The sequence below is a fragment of the Homarus americanus genome, unplaced genomic scaffold (assembly GCF_018991925.1).
Source record: "Homarus americanus isolate GMGI-L3 unplaced genomic scaffold, GMGI_Hamer_2.0 scaffold48406, whole genome shotgun sequence".
In the NCBI taxonomy this organism is placed as follows: Eukaryota; Metazoa; Arthropoda; class Malacostraca; order Decapoda; family Nephropidae; genus Homarus; species Homarus americanus.
The window spans coordinates 606,919-632,617 of NW_024753828.1; the positions used below are offsets into that span (position 1 = coordinate 606,919).

The 25,699-nt window shown below is 39.0% G+C and overlaps 1 protein-coding gene across 1 annotated transcript; it reads right to left on the reverse strand.

Annotated features, from left to right (window-relative positions):
- Positions 1–7,615: 7,615 nt before the first annotated feature.
- LOC121855530 (H/ACA ribonucleoprotein complex subunit 2-like protein) lies at positions 7,616–23,423 on the reverse strand. The gene is made up of 3 exons (XM_042350510.1): positions 23,202–23,423; positions 8,351–8,423; positions 7,616–7,976 (listed from the first exon to the last, which is right to left on the reverse strand). Exons 1-3 carry the CDS (start codon positions 23,368–23,370, stop codon positions 7,745–7,747), a joined length of 474 nt encoding a protein of 157 aa, XP_042206444.1. The 5' UTR covers positions 23,371–23,423; the 3' UTR covers positions 7,616–7,744.
- Between the last annotated feature and the right edge of the window lie 2,276 nt (positions 23,424–25,699).

The window sequence follows — 25,699 nt, forward strand, 5'->3', positions numbered from 1 at the left end:
ACATGATTGGAGCTAGCCGAGAGTTACGAGAGGCGGCGAACGGCTGGAACAACAGTGACAAGGTTGGGAATGCCCTTCTACAGAAACAGATAGAATGGCAGTTCAATCCCCCGACAGCTTCTCACATGGGAGGAGTGTGGGAGCGACAAATCCTCACTGTAAGGAAGGTCCTCCAGGGAGTGGTGGGCACCCAGACACTAGACGATGAGCGCCTCAGCATTTTGTTCTGTGCCGTAGAAGAGATCATCAACGGAAGGCCCATCACCCCAGTGTCTGACGACCCAAAGGATCTAGAAGCACTAACGCCGCTTCACATTCTACGGATGAACCCGGAGACACTGTCCACCGGAGGCGATCGGTCCATGACAGAAGGGTACCGACGAAGATGGAAGCATGCCCAATTCATTGCGGACCAATTTTGGAAAAGGTGGGTAAAAGAATATCCCCCAACATTACGTCAGCGACAAAGGTTCTTCAATACTCACCGTAATCTCCACGTTGGGGATATCGTGGTCATCTCTGGACAACCCCTTCAGGAGTCAGTGGATGCTAGGGAGAGTACTGGAGGCTCTACCGAGCAAAGATGGCCTGGTGCGAAGTGTTAAAGTGAAGACAAAGGACTCTGTTAATACGCCCAGTGACTACTCTGGCTGTCGGAAGGGGTCGGAGTGAATCTAATAATATGCCGTGATTTTGTGCGAAGCCCGACAGGGGGAGTGTTACTGCCACAGTAAGATAAACTAGACGAGAGAGAGGGTGAGAGAAGAAACATAGTGTTGACAACGAATTTTGCTGAGGTGTTTAAATAGGCGACGACCCAGGCAGCTGCGAATTGCAGGGCAGTCTATAGCTTCCTGCAGTAGAGACAACATCTTCTTTCGACTAACATATACCAAGAGGGTATTACACCAGTTCTCGTTGGTCAAACCCTAGATCCTAAAGCGTGACTGTGATGGTGAACTATTAAATCCTCTAAAAACTCTAAATAACTAAAATAAGTATATTTGTGCTGTATTTGATCATATTATACAAACTGTCTCCTGATATATCAACAGTTGTAACATGTGAGTTATATTGATGATGTTAATAGGCTATGTACAAGTACTGTATATTGATTGTATTATTCATACTATGTGTCCTGAGATAACAGCATTTGTTATATGTGAATTGTTCTTTAACAGGTTTTGACCGAATTATATTCTACGCCTCATCGTTGCGGGTCTTATTCTCCAAAACAAATCAATAACGCTCCTATGAGCGTTAACAGTTACTGTATTTATTGAATACTTTATATTAGGGTTTAACAGTTTCACTTCAAAATAATAAACCTATGTTCCAAGCTAGTTACACGGGGACAACGAATGGGAACTTAAGGATTTACCCAATAGAATACACCCAAATACCTACCATGTCACCACCATAGACATCCCACACCTCCTTACACAAAATTCCAACACAGACTCCGCTTTTCAAACTGCGTCAGCCCACAAGGGATGCCACAACTTTCATGACGTCACGCCTCATAGGCTTTCTCATTGGTCGATGACAGGCCTAAGGCCTTCATATTATTAGGTAGAAATTGGCAGGAACTCTCAGGTGGGGGGAAACTTATGACATTGTTACACCCTTTACTGTACTATTTTTTATTTATTCCTCACATTTACTGGTACTGTATATATATATATATTATTTTTTGAAAACTATGGCTACAGGAGGAAAATACACAAAAGTTTTTTCCTACATACTCCTTGCTAAAATGGGGGGGGGGGTTGTCTTATATTTTGTAAAATATGGTACATTTCATTCTTTAGGGTGTTGGGTAAATTTTTAAAAAAATTTAAGGAACATTTTACTGCATACAGTATACTAGATGTTGATCATAAGTAATGGAACCTTATCATCTGTTCAAAACAAGTCACAGTATCTCTCAGATTTCCATAAAATGGAAGCAGCCCTGCGATCTATTTGGGCAATATACTTGCTACATAGTGCCCACTCGGCAGATGAAAGCGACAGTACATGTATTGCAATAATGTATACTATATTTTCTGCACGCCAAACAAAGCAAGCCACAGCCGGGGGTGGATCACCTCCTAGCGTGATGGCTAGGAGCACTCACATTTATTCATTCTATAAATCACTTTTTTCATTTGAATGTCGTAGATTGAAACAATTTCAGTAGAAACAAATAATTAGCCGTGAGTGTTTGCATGCGACTGAAAATACCATTTGTTAGTGGCAATACAGCGGTAATGCGCGTTATCTCTCACATTATGTCACGGGTTCAAGATCCTTTGCCCAGACATGTGAGAAACGTGTTATCCAGTGTGACTCTACCAAACATCACAGGTTTCCCCCTGTACCAACACTAGACAATAAATTTAATATCAAAGTATAAAAGAATGATCCAACCGACCGAATGGCTAGTAAGAAGATATGTGGTGAAATGATAAATTACAGGTAAAAAGAAAATTACCAATGAGTGGGAGGAAGAAAAACCAACAGCTATTTTACAAATTACATTCATCTGCAACAATAATCTAATACTTGTACATAGGTTGAAGCAATGTGATGTTTTAGTAATTATCATTGACCAATCAGTGGGAGAATGAAGCACCAGCATCTATCAAATAAATAAATAACAAAGTGATAAACATAGTAACATTCCGACATGTTCTTACTATCATTATGTTACGTGCACTATTCCATGATACTAAATGTTACATAATACTGTACTTCTTTGGGATAAATGTACAGTATATATCAGGTGTCTTCAAGAGAGTTCAGGCTTAACTTTGCATTTTTCTGACTAAATAAACTGTTTCAATATCAATAGACATACAGTAGAACGTGAATTTTAAGTGATACAATTTAAGATTATTGATTTAAAGTGACGCCCACAATTAAGGACAATGTTTTATTTTTAAGCAAATCTTTCCTATTTGCATAAGTCAATCTGGCGCATCATATTTAATATTTCGCGCCTAATGTTTCTCTGGGCACACTACACTGTCCTAAGGGCAAAGCTGAACTGTACATATACTCAAAGTAATGTATTAAATGATGACTAAATTTTTTGTCTAGTGAAAACTATAGTATGTTTATATTCAAATTATGTGACATTTTATAAGCAAAAAACAAAAACTCAAGCTAAAGAACATAATAAACAAATAAATACTTCACTAGACCCTCGCACCAACTGTGAAACATGTCACTGTCACTTCCCTCCCCCACATCTTCCCAGCCAGGGTTTGGTGTTTTAGGCTTAAAGTTTTTATCTTATATAATGTCACAGACTAAAGTTAGGAGAATATAATTTGTATTGCTGGAATCCTTGGAAGACAGTGAATAATTTGAATATAAACGTCATATATTTTGCACGAGATATTTTTTTTTGCTCTTTGTAGTAAAATTCTTAAATTAGAACTAAAATTTGTATGTCTAATGCAAACTACGTATAGCATGTTTAAATTCAAATTAATTTTTATCTTAAAAGAATTCCATCAATGTAAATTATATTCTCCCATGTCAGTTCAGTGACATTTTATAAGAGAAAAACTTAGTCACTCTTAAGAACAGATAAATAAATAAGCACTAAACCTTGGCATCAACTGTCAATCATGTCACCTCACCTCCCTCTCCCCCATCTTCCCAGCCAGTAAACAGATCATTTCGCATCCCTTAATTTTAGCTGTGTTGATTTATGAGTGTTTGTTTTAACATAATACTGTACTAAAAAACACAATGCTTTGTTTATTCTAGGAGATGGGCTGAGGTGCATCTGGGTAGACTCTCAGTCTTTTTAGTATTTTGTGTTTCTCTCAAGTACCAAACTAAATTATTCCATTGAAACAAAACTTCGATTTAGTGTGAATTCGGTTTAAAGCGACCTCTCTTGGAACATATCTCGCCTTATATCGACGTTCTACTGTACTGAATTCAGCTTAGGCCATCTTGTTTTTTATGTACAGTATACAAGTGATCAGTTGATGGCTGTTCACTACACCCTCCAGGTAACAGAGAGCTATGTAGCACACGGTATTGCTCAAGTAAAGTCGGCAGTTTTAACCATTAAGGTGCTCGTGGGAACATGTTTTCCAGGATCTTACCCTGCGCTAGCGGGAGCAGATATGATTGATTGATTGTGGTACAGTAATTAAGTTCCTAGCTATGCAACAGCTTAGGTCAAATGTCGCCAAATTAAAATAAAAGCTTAGAAGACTACAATCAAATAATGCATGATAAAAAACATAAATAATAAATAGCATAAAACTTTTGTAAAAAACATTTATACATTAATAGATAAAACTCAAAGATTGTGTAGGACAGCTTCCTCCACATAGGAGAGGACATCCCCTCCCACACTACTCACGCCCTCCCCCAGCACCAAAGAGATGGTAAGACCCGTCTCCCCCTCTGGTACTGGGAGAAGTGCTATGATGAAGATCTCTGAGACTGGGGCACTCCACAAGGATGTCAAACAGTCAATGGGACCAGGCAGTCATCACAATGGGGAGGGGGTAGGTACCCACATGCTGCGAGCTCAGTTGAATAGGATCAGAATGGAATGTGAAAAAATTCAACCTCACAGAGCGGTGACGCCACTTACACTGCAGGCTGCCAGTTGGCCCAATACGTGGGAAATTTTATGCTTCTTAAAATAAAAATATATAAATAATGGATGCATATTACTGTATTGACAGTATTGCTCAACAGGAAGATCTAATAGGTAGTCAAAATACACAAATATATAAGCAAGGAAAACACTGTAGAATATGGTTGGCCCATAAAATAATACAGCGATGTCCTTAGCCACCCGAAGATCCTACACTGTGTATCTAAGGGAGCATACAGAAGTGAGATTGTAATTTTTGTGATCCATGAACTAAGTTTTCATCCTGTCAGAGAAAAATATTAATTTTCCAACTTTTCTTATTCATGAAAATACACTCTTGTGAGTAGACAACCTTACATCCCATTGCACCTAAGGACCAATAGAATGTAGAAATAATAATAATAATAATAATAATAATAATAATAATAATAATAATAATAATAATAATTAACGGTTTATTGAAAGAGCTTGGCAGCCAGAAGGCTGAAAATATACAGTTACATATTTGGGGAATGGGTTACGAATTACAAATAATATACAAGTAACATGAGTGACACAAATAAGACATATAATAACTAGATGGGGAAAAGCTCAAACTACAGTTCATTTCAACATAGTGACAGTGCAAGGAGTAGTGTTTACTGGGAGTGAATACACTGATTTATTACAAGTTATTGATAATTTTACAATGGTTGGGACTGGGCTGTTCTTATAGCGATCAGTTCGTGCACGTATGGGCTGGATGCGGTTGTGGTGTCGAACAGCAATTCTCGGACTAAGGATCTCAGGTGGTAGTAGGAGCCGGTGTCGAGGATGGTGTAGAAGCTTCTTACCAAATTTGCAGATGAGGTCGTGGTGATGGTCAGTGAGAGTCGAAAGGGTCAGTGTGTTGAGCGCTTCTTGATATGTGGAGTAGGAAGGGAGAGAATAATCTTGCATGCCCTCTTTTGCACTTTTTCTAGGTGTTTACGTTGTGTGGCATTTAGGGAGGAAGACCAGGTGGGGGAGGCATAGGTGAGCTTGGGAAGTATGAATGTTGTGTAAACACTGAGGAGCTCGTGTGCAGGAACTCTGAGGGACTTGAGTCGGCGTAGGAGGTGGAGACGGAAACTGGAGGATTTGATAACTTCACTGACGTGTGGTTTCCAATTTAGTTTGTTGTCTATGGTGACGCCGAGGAGCTTCGTGGAATCTACAACCTGGAGTGTGTTTGGACCTAGAGTAATGGAAGGAGGTGGGACAATGTCGGAGGAGAGGTTGATGTGCATAACCATGGTCTTGGTATGGTTGATGGTGACATGGTTGTTGGTGGCCCAGTTTTGGAGACTGTTCAATAAATCCTGAAGGGCGGTATAGTTGGGAGCAGAATTGTTGACGCTGATCCCAATGGTGGAGTCGTCGACATATTTCCAGCGAGCAGGGGTTTCTCTTAGGGCATCATTGATGAGCATAAGGAAGCAGAGTGGTCCCATCTTGGTGCCTTGGGGACGCCACAGGTGAGTGACTGAAAGGTGGAGACAGCCCCTCGGAAGCGTACAGCTTGGCGTCGGTCACTGAGGAAGTCTGTAAGCCATGGTATAAGACTTCTCCGAAGCCCGAGGTCAATAGCTTTGTTGATGATTATATTGTGGGCGACTAGGTCGAACGCTTTAGTGAAATCAATGAAGGCAACAGCTACAGACGTTTTTCGTTTCTCGAGATGGCGGTATATGTAATCGAGAAAGCTGACAAGACAGTGAGTGGTGGAGGAAGTTTTCATGTTGCCAAATTGCTGAGGGTCTACGACTCCTGCAATATCAGCATAAGCCCAGTCGAACACAAAACTTTCACAGATTAGGCTGGGTATGTACCCTATTAGCTGCAAAAACCTAAAAATAAAAAAGGCTTCTAATTCACACCTCATAGGTCCATTTATTGGAAGCTTAACACAGAAAATGCTGCCCCTTACTGTACTAAAGTAAAATGACAGAGACAGATAATGCAGTCAGCATAGTTAGAAATGCATGGATATTACAAAATCTCATTTTCCTGAGAACAGCTTTATTACAAGTGAGATACCTACAACAGTAAATTCATTCTGGTACAGAAGAGATACATGTCTGGACTGCCTTTTATAGGTTAGCAATTAAGATCAGTCAAATTACTTTTTATAAGGATGTTTTAAATTTCAAGATGTAGCTAATCTGTTATTAACAATATTCAAACTGAATACATGATTAGCAATGATAAAATTTTGATATTTTATGCAGTATACTGTATACAGTATGTAGCATTCAGTGTCCATATTATGATAATATACCTTACATTCCATTCCTAAATTTCTATAAAATTTTAAATAGATGTTAAATTCAATATGTAGACAATACTTGCACGGTATAAATATTTCATGACCTTTCTGGTCTTAACCCATTATAGGGTGGATAATTACTTCAAAAGAAAATCATAAAACCTTTTATCCATCTTATAACCTGGGATACCTAAATTTTTCCAAAAGTAGATCAAATTTATATTTTCTTTTTAAATAGTTACAGTATAATGTTATTCAGCTCATTATGCAATTGAAATCTGGTGAAATTGACTGTAGCATGTTGCATTAATAGCTATATACAGCACTAAGTTTAATCATGTGAAGGTGCTGGATTAATTACTAAAGCACAACTTTTTAAAAATTAAAAAGTTAAACTTTATTAACCTCGTGTGCTGAATAAAATTTTCTGGCGTTAGCCAAATAAAATAGTAAAAATGGTCCTGTAGTTAATGTCAACTATGACAAATATTTTGCCATACGCTAATTCTGCACTTCAAGCAATAGAGAAGTAAAAATTTTACATACATTACACTAAAATATTAAAGTAAATATTTCAATTTCTTAGAAAGGCATAATTAGTACAGTCAAACCTATTGTACATTAAGGATACCCCTCAATGTAGAGCTGAGAAGAATATCTTTAATAATAACTGCTAGGAAATTGTTTACAAAAGGACTGAACAAAAGTAAAAAAATATTTAGAAAAGTTTAATTAATTCTTTCAAACACATACAGCCAACTGTACTCTCAAAGTAAGTTTTTTTAATAGCATAACTGATACATAACAAAGATATAAATCTATATATTTCGCCAAAGGATGGCCTAAATAACCTTTGGTACCTTGTTAATATCTTCTTTAACTTTATCGTAAAGATCCTGATATTTATCGTTTTCACGAATAAGAACAGTAAGTGAACCTCTCTTGACCCCCATTGCAGCTCCAAGGTCTTGTCGAGAAGGTGTGTAAATGTATGGCAGCTGTTTTTCTTCACAAACTGCAGGGAGGTGGCACATCACTTCAATGGGTGAAACATCTCCAGCAAATATCACAATTCTGTAAATAAGAAGTGACCAAGGAGTTGTCATTAGATGGACTGGTCTGGTACATGGCCTTTCTATCACACTGTCATGTACACTGACCTACTTACTGATAAGATACAGTATCCTGGTCAATAAAAATTTTACATACTATTTCCAGCATATACTGGTATACTGTACAGTAATATGAAAATGAATGAAGTCTGTAAAACTACAAAATGCTATTCTTTGGGGTATGTACAGTAAAGATTTGTATGACTATTTGGTAACAATGACAATCTTCCAATAACTTTTTCTGTGTTTTTATACGCCACCATTTTTTCTCTACATCCAATAAACAAGGCTTACATAAATGGAAAAAAAAACAAGTGAATAAAAATAATAACTTACCCTGTCTCGCCTTTCCTAATCCTGGTTTGGACATCTTTAAGACCATTTCTGAGATACGTCTTATGTTGGGAAGCTGAAATGAAGAATATCTAGGATGGGATAATTGGGTTTTGAAATTTGTTAAATTTTCATTCTTTTATGAAAACAGCCTCCTGTTACACCTTTAAAAAGAAGTTTGACTGAGGCTCGGCAATTTACAAATTCTAAATACAATACCATAAATTTATAACAGTTCCAGCTAACCCCATATTTTCCAAGCTCTTCCCACAATCAGGTTGTAAATTAAGACAGTAATGTAGCTCTTTAATTTATAAAATGAAAACCAGTGGCAGAACAGGAAAAAAGATTAATTTACAATGAAAATAAAAGTAGACTATGTGTTTCATTCCGTGAATTAAGAAATAGAACTGAACTTGATCGGCTTTTATCTGGAAAAAAAAACCACACACACACACAGTCGTCTTCCCTAAACTCCATCCAACGTCAGCTAGAGAAGGTACAGAAAAGGGCCTGCAGAATCATGCTCGGCGCTGACTACTCCGGCTACACCAACGCTCTCTCCACCCTGGAAATGTCATCCCTCAGTGACCTCCACCACCAAGCACTGGAAAGGTGTGGCAGCCAACTATTGCACCACCCTCGTCATCGCCCCCCACCCACCTCGCGCAGTCCGCCACTACAACAAAATTCAGCCCATAAGAGCCCGCACCGATAGATATAAGAACAGCACCATTCCATCTATTGTTAAAATAATAAACAACGCCTGATTTATGTACTGTACAGCCCTGTAAATGTATTCAATGCATATTATATCATTATGTCTAAATCAAATGTAAGTGTATATTTTCAGCCACCGACAACTCTATTAATAAACCGTTTATTATTATTATTATTATTATTATTATCACACACACACACAGGTAGTCTCGACTTACGACGGGGTTAGGGACCCAAATCCAGGTTGTAAGTCGAAATGGTCGTAAGTCCGACATAGATAAAAAAAAAATGTAAAAAAAAAAATTCTACAATGAAATACAGTCCAGTAAAAGTAATAGATAATGAGGAATGGATACAGTGGGACTGAGCACTTACCTTTAATGTAGTCAGCTGAATGCACACGGGGCCCCCATAATTTTCTATTTACAGGTATACATGGAGACTATAGTAATTGGATGAAGCAGAGGACGAGACAGGGCTGGGTGAGTCATCAATGTCACTTTCTTCAGACAGGTTTATGTACTGTGGAAACTTGTTGGTTGAAGGTATTGGATCATCTTGATGGAGTGAAGAGACAGCACCGGGGGACTTCTTGAAATAGATGTCCAATTTAGACTGCACAGTTTGCTTTTTTTTTTCATTATAAATTTCTCTGTAGCAAGCAAGTGCATCTTGGATCATTCCGTCAACTTGGCATAACACTCATAATTTTGATCCTTGCCATCAAACATTTGCATTCCTTTATTAATTGTAGCAAATGCCTCTGCCATTTGCTACACTGAAAACTTTTTGGGGGGTGCAGGTCCTTCTTCTACATTTAGACTGGCTTCTTTCTCTGCACCTTTGTGTGCTTCCAGTTCGATGAGATCTTCGTTACTGAGCTCTTCTGCTACACTTTCAACCAACTGTTCAACATCTTCATTATCAATTTCTAACTGAAGCTGTTTACCTAACTCCACTATCTTGTTACTAATATCCAAAATAACTTCATTTTCATTAAATCCTCTAAAACTGTTCACATATCTTTTCAGGACTTTCTTCCATATTCCAGTCATGCAATGTTTTGTAACCTGATCCCATGCTGCACTAATGTTCTTTATACATGACAAAACGTTGTACTCCTTCCAAAACTCTCTGAGTGCTTTCTCACCTTCAGTAGCAGCAACAGCCTGAGCGAAGGTCGTACGTAAATAATACGCTTTAAAGGCAGCAATAGCACCTTGATCCATGGGTTGGATGACAGAGGTAGTGTTAGGTGGAATGTACACTACCTTAACATCGGGGTGCATGTCGTCCAGGTGTGGTGGGTGTCCCGGAGCATTATCCAAAATCAGCAAAATCTTGAATGGAATCCGTTGTTGCAGACAATACTCCTTGGCTCGAGGAATGAAACAATTCATGAACCAATCCTCAATCAGTACAATGGTCATCCAGGCTTTCTTGTTTCTGCGATAAAACACTGGCAGTGTGTGCTTGCTGACATGATTAAAAGCCCTGGGGTTCTCTGAATGATAGATCATGAAGGACTTTGGCTTGAAACCAGCAACATTCCCCCCTAACAGAAGTGTAATTCTGTCCTTGAATGCCTTGAATCCTGGCATTGTTTTCGCCTCTTTGTGGATGTATGTCCGCTCAGGCATGCGCTTCCACAATAATCCAGTCTCATCCACATTGAGTATTTGCTCAGGCAAATAATTCCCTTCCACAATCACATCACTAACTCCTCCTTAAAAACTTCGGCAGCACCAACATCAGCACTAGCTGCCTCTCCACTCACCTTAACATTGTGTAGACTGTAGCATTTTTTAAATCTATTAAACCACCCATGACTTGCTGTTAAGGTTTGCTCACATTCATCTCCTGCCTGCTCCTTCAGGCTTTGGAACAGGCTTCTTACTTTAGCCTGTAAGATTAGAAGGCTTATGGGTACACGCTTCTGTGTTTGGTCTTCTATCCATATCACCAATAATTTTTCCATATAGTGAATAGGACCTTGTCTTTTCTTCGAAATTATAGTTCCCTTTATAGGTGTTTTTCCTTTCACTACATCACGAATACGTTCCTTGTCCTTCAGAATAGTGGATATGGTCGAGTGCAAGAAACCTAGGTCACATGAGATTGTTGCTACAGTTTTTCCATTCTCATACTGCATTATTATCTTCATTTTCATCTCAAAAGTAATTGCCTGTCTCCTTTTCTTTGGAGCACCACCAGCACTCTCACTTGTACGCTTTCCAGTCATTATAAAGTCAATTAAATACGATAATAACGTAATTTCACAGCGCGATCAGTATAGGATACGATAGCCAAACACCAACTAGGCGCTGTACTGATTGAGTGTAACCACGCGGTGACCCAAGCCAGCCACGCTCTCGCTCTGGACAGAGACGTTTCGGTATAGAAAATGCGTGCGTCATTTGAAAAAATTTTTGGTCACGACTGCGGCGGTCGTAAGGTCAGAGCAGGTCGTAAGTGCGGATTGACGTAAGTAGTAAGTCGGGGAATAAATATATATATATATATATATATATATATATATATATATATATATATATATATATATATATATATATATATATATATATATATATATATATATATATATATATATATATATATATATATATATATATATATATATATATATATATATATATATATACATACATATATATATATATATATATACACACACACACAGTACAGACCCTCATTTAACGAACGCCTCGGTTAACGAAATTTCGGTTAACGAACTGCCTTCCATAAGGATCTTCAATTCTTAACAAAAATTCGGTTAACGAATTTCTTACGAACCGACCTCAACATGTTTTCGCTTGCACTGACTGGGCAACCAGCTTTAGTATCAGTCCGCCAATACATTAATCGGTTCTAGGGCTTAAATTACTTACTATTTTAGTAAATATCAAGAAGTTTATACTATTCAATAATTTCAAAAGTTTAATATTCAATTTTTTTTGTCATTTTAACAATTATTGAACATAATTGAAGGTAAAGTGACTAGTTTAATGCGCGGCATCCAGCCTCTTAACACAGCAAACAGGTGTTAGTTTCTCTGTTTTCACTGGAGGTAACATCTTGCTTGACTCTCTTCAACTAAACGCTTTTTTTCTGTGTTTCCAAGCAAATTATTGGTCATTTTGAAATATATTTTACATATTGACAATATATAATGCAGTGCTGATGTTGATTTAAAGAAATAATCTTGGATGCAAGAAGGCTAAATTTTATGGGTGAGGAAATGGCCAGCCATGGGGTGACTTCTCATCACCCAATGCCTTCTCTTCTTCCTTCTCCTCCCCCATTCTAAATCCCATCGCTCATCCATCATCATCCAGGGCCTTCTACATACACACACCTCCAAAGTGGTGAACAGTTCTACCATTTTGTTGAATTTAGGAAATTTTTAATTTGAGCTGGAACCAGTACCCCAAAACCCATTGAAACAATGGTTTTTGAGTTACTTGAACTTTTGGGTTAACGAGCGACCTTCTGGAGCGGTTGAGTTCGTTAACCGAAGTCACTAATATTACCCGCGCGGGTTTCGCCGTCGATTTCCATTATCGGCGGTGCCTCGCCAGAGCCGAACTTTCACTTAACGCGGGTTTTTTCCACGTATACGCAGTGAGTGTCCGGCTCGAGACGCTATTTTCAGATTCGCCCGCCTCTCCCTCCTCCTCCCTCCGCTTGGGCAAGCCGCGCGGTAAGGTTGCGCAGTGTGTGCCTTTGTTGCGTTATCACTGACGTCATATGACGTATCGGACTGTGATTGGCCATGCATCCCTACCCCCCTCTGCTGCTAGCTGTAATTGGCTTAAAGTATTGTGACGTGACCACCCGGGGGAGGGAGGGAGGGAGGGAGGAAAGATGACGCTTGACCTAGCCGCGGCAGTTTCATCCCTCCAGGCCGCTCCGTGTATACGTGAACCCATTGTTCTGTGAAATGGCTTCCGCCGGACCACCACCGCCACCAGAGAGAGACCTTTCCTTACCTGGACCCAGCCACCCTAAGCCCAAGAAGACACGCCGTGGTCTAAGCTATGAAGTGAAGTACCAGATCATTCAAGATTTGGAGAAAGGAACACGGCAAGTTGATCTCGCGCGCCAGCATGGCGTCAACGAATCTACGATTCGCACTATCAAGAAGGATGCAGCCAAGATCAAAGAGCACATGAAAATCACAAAGTCTGCAGGTGCTTCAACGATCAGGTATTGCCAGAACAGGGTGCTGGCAAAAGTGGAAAATTTGCTGGTGAGTTATTTGATTCGTCAGGCGCGACGCAACATGGCGGTGGACACGCGCTCAGTGCAGGAGTACGCACGTGAGCTATACGCAGCAGTGTCACGTAAGCTGGGAATTGCAGAGCCCAAACCCTTCAATGCTTCCTCTGGTTGGCTGCATAGGTTTAAGAAGAGGAACAAGATCACCAACATCAACATTGGTGGTGAGGAAGCGAGTGCTGACCGTGTGGCGGCTAGAGATTTTCCTCCGTTCTTACGTGAGATTATGGAGGAAGGACAGTACACCGACGACCAGGTGTTTAACATGGACGAATCTGGTCTTTTCTGGAAAAAGCTACCGTCCAAGACCTTTGTTGTAAAGAATGCCAGCAAGATTCGGGGCCGGAAGATGCAGAAGGAAAGCATCACCGTCCTGTTTATCACCAATGCCTCCGGTACCTGTAAACCAAAGTTATCGGTGATTCACACAGCCCGCAAGCCGCACGCCTACAAGAATATGGACATGACCAAGCTTAATTGTAAAAAAATGTATGAAGATATGTGTTGTGAAATATAATTTTGGCGATTCTGTTGATCTGGAATCTTTGGAGGTAACACCAAGGTAAGTTTACCATGTTTGTTTCCATGACTGGACCTTTACCAGATTTTTCAATGATTCAAATGGATATTTTCTAGAAGATTAATATAATGACTACTGTACAGTAGTGTACAGTATTCTCTTAACCCTTACCCCCCAGTTGATGTTCCAGAACACAGGACCGGTGTGCCCCGGGTGACGTTCCAGAACGCGCACCTTTTCCCCTCATTGTTTAAATGCCCAATGCGGGTTATTAACTATTTGCCTGTCACACCACACCTTGGCCACAGGGAAGCTTCCTGAACATAATTACGTACCTACTTTTGCTTGTTTAATTTTCATTGTTTGTCCATTTCATCATGTTTTATCAAAGTAATTTTGCTAAAAGTAGTGTACAGTAAAGCCTCAAATAACGACGGTAATGTGTCCTCCAATAATGCAGTATATGGTGAATCATAGTATCACAAATCATTAATTACCATTAAAATAAAGCAATAATAATGAGATGTATTCCCAAGTGTGACCTTTTCATATCCTTTGTGTGGATTTTTACCCTCTTTTCCCCCCAAACAATAAAATTAATGAAAAATTGCAAACTATATTCTTTAAATAATTTTTATGAATGCACCTTATACAATACAGTATCAATCAACAATAATGTCACCAGAGGAGATGGGATGCCATTGCTGTTGTCGTGTTTACACCCATAATGTCAGTTACCCATCTGGAACAAAAAAATAAGACCCTGGTTGTTCCTATAGTAAAATTAATGTAACGAAATATGTATGTTTTAATTAATGTTATTTAATGTACAGTAAAAGTAACCACTGATGTTAAAGAAAAAAAGATGATAGTGTAACGGCAATGTGTACGTGCACCCCCAAGGAAACTGCATCATTTATCTTATTAAGAATATGTACAAATATTCATTATTGGTTATTACTGAATATGTATTTGATTGAATTAAGGTTTATATATGTAAAATGAGCAATGCAATTCATTAATAATACGTAGAATATTAAAACACACAAGAGGAGACGAGACGGCATTGTTTTTGTTCATGTTTACAACACCAGTGACGAATGGCGATGGTTCTACTTCTACATAAGAAACTAAAGAAAATGTAAAAAATGTTTTAAGTAATGTTATTTAATGTTAATAAATGGAACAATAGAAGTAGCTAACCATTAATGGTAAAGAAGAAACGAAATAGGTTGGAAACGCCATCGTATATAAGTGCGTACAATATATGTGAAAACATCTTCATTTCTCTTCATAATATAAAAGCAACACTTATTGCTGTCCATATACAGTATGTTTTAAATAATACTTACTAATGTGAAACAAAAATCTACTCACAAAGGGTGGCAAAGTCTAAAAAATAACGACAGCCAATGAATATTGTGTGAGTTTTTACTCAGATGATTTCGTCAATTAGGTTCAACTCTGGCTGAAGCTGAAGCTTTCCATAAAGATATCATAGCTGTTGCTGAAACTGTTACCGAAGCTGAAGTTGGTGGTTTAGGCCTTTGAATAATAAATCTGTCAAAAGAACCTTTCACAGCCGCTTTCTTTTCTCATTACCGGGTATACATCTTTATTAGGTAAAGGTCATATGTGTTTTTCACGTCCCTGTTAATTTTAATGCTTTGTTCTCTTAATGGATCCACTTCAGAAAATATGTTCATTGCTTGCTCCATGTAATATCCACAGACCTCTCACCTTTTTCATATCGTTTTAACACATCTAGTTTCTCGGCTAAGCTTAAACACTTTCTTTTAACTTTTGAACCAGCACTACAATTGTTTATACTAGTGATGCTGGCATCACCACTAACAAGCCCGGCAGCCTCCGTGCGCAATGCGTGTTGTTTTTTGTTTCTTATAATACATAACGGAATTTAGCAATTATTTATATGAAAATGTAATATTACTTTATTTTTGTATAATATTTTTGTCGTAAATACAAAGAAAATAATGGCGTAAACTGAATTGGGTCCGAAATTAGCCAGGGTCTTAAATATGAATCGTCGTTATGGGAGGCTTTCCTGTAGTTGTAGTGTAGTATTACTGGAAAATAATGCTATGATTGTTATAAATGTATTTACGTATTTGTGGAATTATTATTTTATGCATTACTTGCTCTACCAAACACAAAGGCAACCTAAGTATTATGCTCAGTAAATATTTGCATTACTGGCAATCCCGGACACAAAGACAAGCTAAAAATTGCTGCTAATTGCGTAGGAGACCACAAGTGCTCGCCGTCAACAAGCTGTCCCCTTATCTCCCTCCCTCCATGCTGCAAGGGAAGTTTCTAGAAGTTCAATATACAGGGTATAGTTTTTCTTACTTCTTTTTTTATTGTTTTATCATTTAAAAAGGTTAAAGCTCGCTGTTTTTAAGCTTCCGTCCCTTGGAAACTCATGGATTGCCATGGAAAATAAATAATATAAATCTGAGGCTGTGTGCCAGAGATCAAGAGGAGTCAACACTACAGGACAATACAGAGCACCGTATTTTCCAGGTCATAAGATACACCCTGTAATTAACAAGGTCTAATGGTAGACCCTGCTGCCATATGGCATCACAAAAATTGTGACCAAGTCCCAGGTTGCTGATCTGACTGCGCCTCAATTTGGGGCCTTTTTTTTTAATTTTTTATTTATTTATGGCTCATTATTATTATTATTATTATCATCATTATTATTATTGTTATTATTATTATTATCATTATTATTATTTTACTACTTAATTTTTAATTTTTTATTTTTTATTATAAATTTTATTTACAGTACCTGTACTATGAATTATTATTGTTACTATTATTACATTTTGGCCCCCAGGCCCCGATGTTGGTCAGTGCCCCAGAAATTAAACCACAAATCATTTTAATTGGAGAAAAAAATAAAAGTGCTTTTGATTGGCCCATGATGTGTACGGGAAAGTATGCGCGTAATGATTTATGAAGGAAACACACTGAGTGGGAGGTCGGGTAGGTGATAATGGCGGAAGATTAAAGGAAGAGTATAGAGAAATATTTGGAATGCGCTATCTCCGTTAATATACGTTTGCAACGGTAATGTAATAGAAGAAAATAATCTTAAAATTAGACGTCTTATTCGAAAATGATAATAGATTTGGGGTAGGAAAGTTGTGTGCCCTAAAGCAAAATTACCCGGTATAAATATTACAAATATTTATCGGTACCGGGCATGTCCACTAGGAACTGTCCAGTACAGGGATTGTTTACATCCTGTGCACCAGATCAGCTGACATTTCAGAGGTGTTGTCTTTGCATTGTCACTACTACCCCAACTATCACTCTGTGGACCTAATGTCCATTCAGTGTCACAGTGTATTTCATTTTTATGTTTATTTATTTATGTTATTTCATATTCATTATAATGTCTTATGCATACATAGTGTTGTTATACATGTGCATATAGCTATTTATATATGTATTTTACACACTCCTGGGAATGGCATGAAAAACTCGCGGGTTTTGCTTTCTCACGGGGTCCATTTTACCTAACCCCAGTGAGCTTTAACCCTTTAGGTGCGTAATTAAATTTCGCGCCGGTTCCTGAAAAGTGTCAATTATCCTGCCAAAAATGAATTTCATATAATCACATTTTCTATATGTTTTTCCTAGAGAACTTTTAGTATATTTTCCAAATCTGGAACAAAAATTCACATATGTGTGCAAATTTTAGAGAAAAAATGACATTTATACCCAAAAATGCAGGAAATTGGTATAAATCAATGTCTGGTATATGGCAAATAAATTTAATCAATTTGGTTACTAAACAGCAAATTTAGATATGTATTACATATTCAGATAATATCAAACAAAATAGTACAAAAATAAGCTATATTGCATTCAGGAAATACTCCTATACCTCAATACATAATATGTCCGCATGTCGTCTCATTTGGGGAAGTTTTTTCAAGGCCGTGGGATATCCCCGCTTGTCGCATTTAATTAATATAATATTTTGGGCGGGTTTACCCGCATGTCGCATCCAAAGGGTTTAGGGAATACTGTACTTCCAGAATGTTATGCTTTTAGTAAACTGATAAAATTCCTAAATTAACTGTTACTGCTACATTCTACAATATAACATTTCTAAATTGAACCAAACTAACCCACCTACAGTAAAATATGAGTCACGGAACCCAATATGGTGGATGGAGTGAACTTCGTGGCGTTATCTCCATAAATTCAAAATGGGAAAAACTGTACAAGTGATATTGGCTAATATGGAGGACTTTACAGCCAGCCAACACGTTACAGTGGTCCCTTGGTTAACGAACACAATTCGTTCCAGAAGGTCGTTCGTTAACCGAAAATTTTGTTAACCGAAACCATTGTTTCAATGGGATTTTGGGTAATTGGTTCCAGCTCACTGAAAATTACATACAAACTAAAAATATATGCAGTAAAGTACACTTACTTTGAGGTGTGTATATAGAAGGCTCCTGGTTGATGATGATGGGAAATAGGATGGGGGTAGAGGAGAAGGGAGAAGAGAAGGCATTGGGCTGGAAGAGAAGTCACCCCATGCTGCCATTTCACCCATAAAATTTTAGTTCACTTGGTGTAATTCAAGATTATTTTCTTTAAATCATCACTGCACTGTGCGATATATTGTCAATATGTAAAATAAACTCCAGAATGACCAATAATTGTACTGTAAAAATAGTTTATATACAAGAGAGTCTCAAGCAAGAAGCTTCCTCCACTGAGCTGGGACACAAACTGACGCCATTTTGGGTGTGTTGAGTGGCTGTTTGGCACACTAAAATCTAGTTCCCTGTACTTCAATTATGTTAAATAATTGTTAAAATGACTAAAAACTTTAATATAAAACTTGGAAAATTATTGAATAGTACAACCTTCTTGATATTTATTCAAATGGTAACGAATTTAAGCCCTAAAAACGATTACTGTATTGGCGGACTAATACTACATGTGTGAGCAGGCGAAAACATGTTGGGAAAAATTCGTAAGGAATTCGCTAACCGAAATTTTTTCGTTAACCGAAGTGAAGAATCTTATATTAGGTAATTCGTTAACCGAAATTTCGTTAACCGAGGCGTTTGTTAACCGAGGGATCACTGTATTTGTTTTGATGTTATATTTTTACTATATTTTCATCAGTGAGTTCTGAATAATAATAATTTTTTAGGGAATTGCTTTCGTTTGGTAGATAATTAAGCGACTTGGCGAGTACTACTTTGCCTATCCTGGCGTGATGCAGTGGTACACAGCCAATCATCTCCGATCAACACCAGTAGCCAATATATGTTTGAGCCACACCGATCAGGCCACTGCTCTCATGTAAAAAAAAAAAAAGATAAAATTAAACGATACAATAGTAAGTTCTTTTTGTTTAATAAGCCGGAGGGTTGAGCCTCATGGCTAGTAAGTTAGGGAGGTTTCTTTGATCAGGTTGGTGAGGTCTTCTAACAATGCTTTTGCTGCTTGTTTTTCTCATCAACTATGGTTAGGTTAGGTTTTAGTTTCCTACTTGCCCCCCCCCCCCCGGCCTATGTAAGGGAAATGTTATAGAAGAAATTTGTCTTTGAATTGTCTGAACTACTGATTCCAATAGATTTTTTTAGATTGCCCCCAAGGGGGCTAATTTATTGGGCACCCCTTTACATCCTGTGCAAGGTGAAGCGCAGAAGCGTTTACAGTGCCCATCTGCTTGCTTTTATGACTCATGCATTAAGGGCGTAAAAGCCTGAAGGGTCATGCGTTTTAGCAGCAAGTTACATAAAGTGACAGAATGATGAGTTTGTGGGGGGAAAATTCCTGGTACAATTTATCTGTTAAGGCAAAGCGTGGCAGGTCCCTAATAATGTCAACTGCCAGGCCTGTCTCTAGGAGGAGGGATATCTGGTCAGGAAGGGACGAGGTGTTGGTAATGGCTGGGGACCTGTAGGAGGTCATAGGGCAAGTGAGGATGCAGTGAGAGAGGGCGTGAGAGTGGGGTTGACCACAAAGTTTACAAACAGTGAGGCCAGGCTCAGGATTGCCAATGTACTAGGCGTGGCAAAGTACAGTGGGGGTGTAGGTGATATGGTGTGGTGGGACAGGTACAGTAGGGGTGGAGGGAGGCACATAGGCATTGACAATATTGAGGGACATACCTTTTAGTGTGACAGTGATGGCGTGTGATTCCAATAGTAAAATTCCCCACTTTGGGACTCGAAAATACGTAATTTGACCAAATTTTGGTACGACTGAGGCAGGTCGTAAGTGCAAGTGGACATAAGTTGAATAGGTCGTAAGTCGGGGAGGAGCTGTACTGTATTTTAAACGTTTATATCACCCAGTTTATAATCATAGATGAAGCTAAAATATTATACAACTCCTCCGAACTGTGTTAAATTCATTTCTATTTTTATTTCATTCTGGGAGCCCCCTTGTATAGTTGGTAATAAGCTATAATAACGCTATGACAGCAGTTACCTATGCATGGTATATGTACAGTATATACTAATAGGTATGGATCATCTCTTGAATTGGGTGCAGTAATTTTAGGTACAAGTTATCTTAGGTACGAGTTGGCATGGGTACGAGTTAACTTTTTTGAGTTCGACTTATCTTGGGTATGAGTTGTCTAGGGTACAAGATGACCCTAACCCACAAGTCCGCCTACTTCAAGCAGTACTTGGCACACTACTTGTTAATCACACAGTTCAGCGAGGACAAGCTCTTACACTAGTACCTCATTACTGCCAGCAAGCTCTACACCCCGCAGTCAGAGAAACAGCGGCCAGTGAGACGTGTAGATAACAAGGTGGAGGAACCCAATGACCCCAACTCCAAGTTTTCTGAGTCTAATTCAGGTAAGCAGACAGGTGGATAGGCTAGATTTTAGGGTTAGGTTCAAGTTAGGTTAGGTTAGATTAGGTTAGGTTTTGGATGATTCTGACTTTTATTTCTAGGTAAAATTATTATTTAAGTCATCCACCTATTTGGAAGTAGGTCAGAATCATTAAAAACACATAAAAAATATATGTTATTATATTACTTTCGGCCATAGTGCGCCCGAAGGTTATAAACTGCTTAAACATTTAGATCTCCTTATTCTGAGCCCCATATATATACATGGCAGAAATGGATAATAGCAACACAATTGAATTTAATTGATTTTTTATTTTTTTCAGTCTTCGTCTGTCTGGAGATGTTACCGCCGTGAAACAAAGTTAGTTGTGGGTCACGCAGGCGCAATATTGACTGACGTCATCCAGTCGTCACCAATGATGTATCAAAATCAGCCCGCGAATATTTTGGACCAATCACATTCGCATTTTTCAAAGCAGCCTGGGTAAGGATTTAAAAATCTACGGCTTTGAAATTCAATGACCAGAGACCAGTGTGACAATGGCCGTGGTTGAGGTTGGGTGTTAATCGTGCTCCTACGATTATTTTAAGTTTATTGCCGAGTTTTATGAAAAAGACGATAAAGCTAAAGAATATCTAAGTAATCATGGTGTTCTCCCTAAGTCTGTTGAGTGCCCGCACTGTAAATTTAGAAGAGACAAGCATCAGTGGTTTTGTAATTGGCCAAGGAGGATTGTAAAGAAGATTAAAACGAAAATTTTTAAATATGTGATCTCGGACTTCTAACAAGGTATTGTACTTTCAGACATGGCGCGGCCCAAAGGTTAGGTTAGATGGCTCGTTTTCGTGTTTTCCCCCACCCAAAACCCAGATTTCCCAGGTTTTTTCCCATTATCGTTGGGGTGTCAATTTCCGCCGAAAATGAAGGTCATATTCGTTTAAAACACACAAAAATACACTAGAAACACAAAGTGGTCAACCCCTAGGGTTTCATGTCCGAAAGTAAAAATTTACACAAAATACTTTGGAGAACCTAAACTTAAAATTTGCTGGAAAACCTAAATGATAATAATACCCATTTCTATCACAAATTACGGTATTATTGCGTTTACACACCGTTCATTCCTACCACTAATCTATTATCATATTCGAATAAGACGTCTAATTATAAGATAATTTTCATTTATTACATTACTTGCGGAAATGTATAATAACGGAAATCGCATATCCAAAATTTTCTCTATTTTCTTCCATTAATCTTCCTCCATTACCGCCTGCCTCACGTCCAACACTGCGTGTCTCCTTCATAAATCATCACGCGCATGCGTTTCCGTACACGTCACGCAGCCAATGAAAAGCGTTTTTGCTTTTGGAACCAATTAAAATGATTTTGGGTTTAATTTACAGTATACTGTATTTGGCCCAATCCAATTCGAGTTTTATTTTGGGTCTCATATTTTGAAATTCAAGTTCAGTTCCGACCATGGAAGTCTGCGATGGGTGTCACTTAAAGTATATGGAGCTGATTGCGAGTTTTTGGAAAATAAACGTAGAAACTATAGCATTTTTTCGATCGCATGGTGTTCTTCCAACCTCAGTAAAGTGTACTAAGAGCAAGACTGAATGTAAATATTGCAAAGACCAATATATGTGGCGTTGTGTCAGAATCTCAACTCCAAGACGAACCTGGTCTCCAGGCCAACTAAGGTAAGAAATAGGTGATTCCATCATATGGTGAGTCAGTTAGGTTAGGTTAGGTTTTTGTTTTTCAAGTGTTTTTTGGTGTATTTTGCCAAGATTTTTTTTCGGAAAACGTCCAACGAAAAAAAATTAGAAAAAAACGGCTAATTTCCGCCACAAATGAAGGTCATATTCGGTCTCAACACACACAAATACACTAGAAAAATACATTTTTTACTTTCTAATAGAACGGTGTGACAAAGCAAATTTACCCAAATTACTACTTTTTGTGATTTTCCCCCACCCAAAACCCTTGTTCCCACTAGGGGTCCCCCGTTACCGTTGGTTAAGGGAAGGGTAGCTCAAACGTAGTGATTTGCAGTAGAAATGAAGGCTTTAATTGGTACTTAATTAGAATTGTTCAAAACACATCAAAAACCATAGGAAAACATAATTTCAACTTTCAAATAGGTGGATAACCGAAATGATAATTTTACCCAAATTTTAACAGGCCTACACTAGATTGGCATTATTCTTAAGGTAATGAAACACTTCCCTGAATTAGCCATTTCACGGCTACTTCAGATGTGACCCTTTAGTTTACTATTATATAAAGCCCTAACGGCAATCTTCGCATCTCCTAAAATTCAAATATTATAAACAATGATATATCAGAAAATTCTTCAACAAAACGTACCACTTGGCTGTCTTGCCCTTAATACAGTCCCACACACACACACGTGCACCAGCCAGTCTCACCTTTCCTGATCAACTTATAGATTCTTCCCGCCGATTTCTTAGATGCCATCGGTTTGGCGATGATGCTGACGTATTCAAGCTTGTCTTCATAGCTTATTTCTTCTTGTTCTACTTCAATAACCTGACTTTCGTCGGGGTTATCGGCCTTTTCCTTCTTATTCTTCCCCATGTTTTGGATTCTGTACACAGGAGTGAACGCGGGCGGCACGTGAAGCTCAAGAGGCGCATCACCACCGCCAACCTCCTCTCATAACTACCAGTTCAAACAATCAAACATTTACTTTATACTTTATTCTCTTCACCACTGGTTAGCTCGAAGCTTAGTCAACTAACATAATTCAAAGTAATAAAAGATGACTTTTTCTGTTATTTTGAAACACTTTAATCTACTTCATATTACTGTTATCCATGTATACAAGTACTGTATAGAGAAATGAAAACATTTCCTGAGGGACAACTGCATTCTACTTCCTAAGAGACACCAATTCTATTCAACTTCCTAGGAGACAATTTTATTAAATTTCTTGTGAAACATCAAAATTATTCTATTACCCAATAGTCTTTAAGTTCATCCTATTTCCCGGGGAAATATTCTCTTGTCCTGTGGGGGTATGAGATATTACTTTTACTTTTTACTTTTATCCTCTTCGCCACTGATCGGCTCGCTAGCCGCCCGGGCGATCGGTCACGTCTCTATCACGCACTGTTGGCAAGTACTGGGCATGCACCGGCTCCTGAATGTACCTGAACCCGCTCCAGTGTTGGTCAAGTCTTGTCTTGAAAGAGCTCACACTCGGTGCCGTCACAACACTCTCTGGTAGATTGTTCCAAGAGTTTACAACCCTCACTCCGAAAAAGTTTGCCCTCACGGTTTTCTGGACTTGCGGCTTCTTCAATCTTGAGCTGTGACCCCTTGTGGGGCGAGCGTCCGCCAGCTCCAAGTAAGGACACTCAACTGAGTAGTGCCCCCTGAGATGCTTATACACCTCAACTAGGTCCCCCCTTGCCCGTCTGTAGTATAAGCTAGGCAAGTTCAGGCGCTCCAATCTCTCAGGGTAGCTGAGGTGCCGAAGTGCAGGCACCAGTTTGGTGGCCCTCCTTTGAACATTTTCAACCAACTGACAGTCCCTAGCATATCTCGGGGACCAGATGGGGTGACAGTACTCCAGATGGGGAAGCACTTCACTCCTGAAGATCGTTACGAGGGACGGACCGTCTAGATATCTGAACGACCTTCTTATAAGACCCAATAATTTATTTGCCTGATTTACCTTCTTCTCGCAATGGCCCGAGAACTTCAGCTCATTGTCAACATACACACCTAGGTCCTTCTCACACACAGTCTCAACTAGTGCAGTTTCTTCATCCCGTTGGGACATATGATACGCCTCCTTACCGTTGGTACGCCCCAGGTGCATCCTCTTACACTTCGTGACATTGAATCTCAGCAGCCATTTCTTCGACCATTCCTGGAGCCCACAGAGGTCCTTCTGCAGCTCTTCACAGTCCGCTTGGTTCTTAATTTCCCGAAATAACTTGGTGTCATCGGCAAACATTTGTATGGAGGAGTGTACAACGTCAGGCATGTCATTTATGAAACAAACAAACAACAGCGGGCCCAATACACTGCCCTGTGGTACCCCACTTGTGACAGGTACAGATGACGATTTCGTGCCATTAATCACCACACACTGCTTGCGGTCATGTAGAAAGCCTTCTATCCACGCTAGGACATTTCCCCGAATTCCGTACCCTTCCAGTTTGATTTTCAGCCTTTCGTGGGGTACACTGTCGAAAGCCTTGGCAAAATCTAGGTTAATATTGTCGATATTACCACCCCGTTCCAGAATATGGGTCCAAATATCCAATACCTTGAGCAATTGTGTTAAGCAAGAGCAGCCCGGCATAAAACCGTGTTGGCAATCTTTTACAAGGTTGTTTCGTATTAGATGTTCCATTGCGGCATCTCTGATAATACTCTCAAGTACTTTACATATTAGGCTGGTCAGGCTCATCGGTCTATAGTTGTTCGTGGAGTGACGATCGCCCTTCTTGAAGATAGGACTCACATAAGCCACTTTCCATTCACTGGGGACCATTTGTTCATCCAGGCATCTACAAAACAGGATCTTCAGGGGCTCTGCAAGCTCGTTGCACAACTCTCTTAGCACTCTAGGATGCACCATGTCAGGTCCGGGACTCTTATGGACCTTTAGCCTGGACAGTTTATTTCTAATACCCTCTTCTGTGAACACAATGTGGGTCAGTGCTGTGTCGAACCGTCTGTCCTCAAACGCAGGAAGGTTAGTTGTATCCTCTCTTGTGAACACTGAGGAAAAGAAGCTGTTCAATGCCTCAGCTTTATCCTGGTCAGAATCTGCGTAACTACCATCCACCAGCCTCAGGTCTGATACTCCTACTCGTGTTCTCAATTTCGACTTTGCATAGCGGTAAAACGCCTTTGGGTTTGACTTGACCTCGCTTGCAACCAGCCTCTG

Bases quoted from the DNA above. Each gene is read 5' to 3' on its own strand.
- LOC121855530 (XM_042350510.1), bottom strand. From the start codon at position 23,370: ATGGGGAAGAATAAGAAGGAAAAGGCCGATAACCCCGACGAAAGTCAG. The intron at 8,424-23,201 runs GTGAGACTGGCT...TCTTCATTTCAG, and splicing joins CTATAAGTTGATCAGGAAAG to CTTCCCAACATAAGACGTAT. The intron at 7,977-8,350 runs GTAAGTTATTAT...TCTTATTTACAG, and splicing joins ATTAGGAAAGGCGAGACAGG to AATTGTGATATTTGCTGGAG.